Here is a 2,500-nt window from a genome sequence, read left to right as displayed (position 1 = left end):
ATATATATATATATATATATATATATATATATATATATATATATATATATATATTACCCATGATAAACGCAAAATAACTAGCAAAATCCGTTCGAACAATTTCTTCAAAACAGTCGAGAAACGAGTGCGCATCTATACATGAGACGGTTCACCGAAAAACCCAAATCATACAGCAGTATATCTGGGAAGTCTTGGGTGAAGGATTCCTACAAAGGTTCTCAACAGTATCAGCCTGATGCTGAGCCGCTAGGCATGATTAGGACTCCTGTGATTTTCTCAAGGGCATCTCCATCTCTCTCTCTCTCCTCCACCAAAAAGCGGTCCCTCACACACACACCCCAACATTCCACACACAACACATTTCATATCACGCACCGAAATGTTTTCACATCCTGTGACCTTTACGTGGCTTTGCAATTCCTACTTGTCGAATGTATATACGTCCCAAAGACAGACGATGGACTAAGTCCGATTGAGATGAGCAAATAAACACGCATCAAATAAGCACTCACCAACGCTTTAGTCATACAACTATTGCTATGTACATGCCAAGTGTGGTGGTGTAAGTGTAAGCCCATAGCACAGTAAAACGCACACACACCTGTCATGTAGTCTTCATATACTTACACGCATTTGAAATAACGGATATGGGTCAGAAAAGGCCTACAACAACCCACCCTCGAATTAGCAGCCTACAGAAAGAGGGATTATCATTTTGAGATTGTCATCCTAGGCCTTACCCACTCAAACATATTTCTCTTATCCACATTATGGAAAATAAGCAAAGCTATTAATTGACTGTTTAAGAATCTATATGCTTACGAATTTATAAGCAACGGTAAACAGGTATTATCAACCTATGCATATATGCACTAGGAACACTGGCCAAGTATAAATGATTAATAATGTGAATAGCAGGTGTAATATTAGTAATAAATATATATGTAATAAAAGGCAAAGGAAGCTGTACTACCAACACGAAGCAATAACAATAATAAAAACTGCGAACCAGTTCCTCTAAAGCGAAGTTCTCTAGAGTATAATGTAAACCAAATAACCAAAAAGAACTTACCGGTATATACACTAGCATGATATGTCCGGGGAAATTTCAGTCGATCTTCTTTTTATGAAATATTCATTAAGATTCTTCAGAAGGGGGGGGAGGGGGGCGGTTGCTTGTTTGGCGGGGAAGATGATGGTGACAGTGGCTGATGATGGTGATGGTGATTCGTTCTTCCGAAAAAAACACTTCGTTAAGGAAATACTTTCTTTCAGGAGTTGCTTTCGAATGCTTTCTCTCTCTCCTCTCTCTCTCTCTCTCTCTCCCTGGCTCTCTTTCTCTCTACCCACCAATTCCTCGCTCGGTGGATCTTTTTTCCGATTTTTGCTCACACTCACTTTTCTATCTCTCTTTACTTCCACTGTTATCACTGTTATTCCTTTTCCCTGTGGACTCAATTCGTGATTTTTGGCGGCGATGGACACGTATTCCCTCAGTCCTCGAAGTGGTTATTGGCACATAACTATAATTTGTTAGGGAGTCTACGTCATCACGCTCAGAAGAGGAGGTTGGCACCCTGGCAGGGCTCGAACGAGGGCCCCCTAACCACCTTTGGGCCCTCCTTTTGACGCTGAAGGTGACGGAGGGTCATTATGATTTGCCCATTTTCACAAGAAACACTTAGGAAAAGCAAAAAATGTGTCGGTGGCAGGAGGCGAAAGAGGGGGTTTGCGGAGCAAGAGCGGCACACTCTCCCACCGTGTCGCGGTTTGTCTCCCACTGATCCTCTCGCGCGCACACACACCCCGTATTGACTCCGCTACGAAGGCGGCGATGCCACATCTCGCCGTCCATCCTTGCCAGACCCACACGACAATTAGAGCGCATTATTATTTGTCCACTCTCTGCAAACGGGTTCCGTTTTTCTCAGTGCCCGTTCGAGACCCAGAGACCCGTCCGAAACAGACGACGGGATCTGCGAACGGGGAACGAATTCCGAAAAGAGAAATTTCGACTAACGACTGAAATCAATAGAGGGGGAGGGAAGTTACGTTTGGCACTTCGCATGGCGAGTCGATGGCACCCAGAGGCACTACTGTCCCACGCTAGCACCAAACAAACAAAGAATAAATAACAAAACTACTAATACTGGTAACATTACTATTCACCATCACTGGAAGCATCTCGCTCAGTAAATAGAGGGCATCCATCCCCGCCAAAAACATCAGCTCTTCCTCCTAGCAAGCGAACACATCGTCTGCAATGTGCGCTCTGTTTGTTACGACGAATTCAAGTTTAAAGTCCATCAATATAACCAACCTTCCTTATGAAATAAATCACGCGCGTTCATTCAAAATCATTACTGGGGTTTAAGGATGCAATGTTACAAGGTCCACTGCAGTCGACGTTGTAAAATAAGGAAGGAGGCGCCTTAGCCATAAAGAAGAAAAAAAAGAAAAATCTCATTTCTCCACATTCGTAATGCTGCTATGCCCACCT

General features: G+C 43.2%; 1 protein-coding gene across 8 annotated transcripts in view; it reads right to left on the bottom strand.

Annotated features, from left to right (window-relative positions):
- LOC135203179 (RING finger protein 44-like) overlaps positions 1 to 2,500 on the bottom strand; it is a 236,892-nt gene that overhangs the window by 146,612 nt on the left and 87,780 nt on the right. Inside the window, exon 1 of one of the 8 annotated variants that reach the window (XM_064232889.1) lies at positions 1,073 to 1,802. The exons of 6 other annotated variants lie outside the window; for them this stretch is intronic. Coding sequence is in view for 1 of the 2 variants with exons in the window: in XM_064232888.1 (XP_064088958.1) it covers positions 1,073 to 1,090 (18 nt within the window). In the remaining variant the exon portion in view is untranslated. Of the gene's footprint in view, positions 1 to 1,072; positions 1,803 to 2,500 lie in introns of those variants that run through there. One more of the 8 variants, XM_064232888.1, reaches the window with a different exon arrangement.

The sequence above is a fragment of the Macrobrachium nipponense genome, chromosome 33 (assembly GCF_015104395.2).
Source record: "Macrobrachium nipponense isolate FS-2020 chromosome 33, ASM1510439v2, whole genome shotgun sequence".
Lineage (NCBI taxonomy): Eukaryota > Metazoa > Arthropoda > Malacostraca > Decapoda > Palaemonidae > Macrobrachium > Macrobrachium nipponense.
Note: the sequence above shows the minus strand (reverse complement) of the source record. Positions and strands in the feature narration are given on the sequence as shown.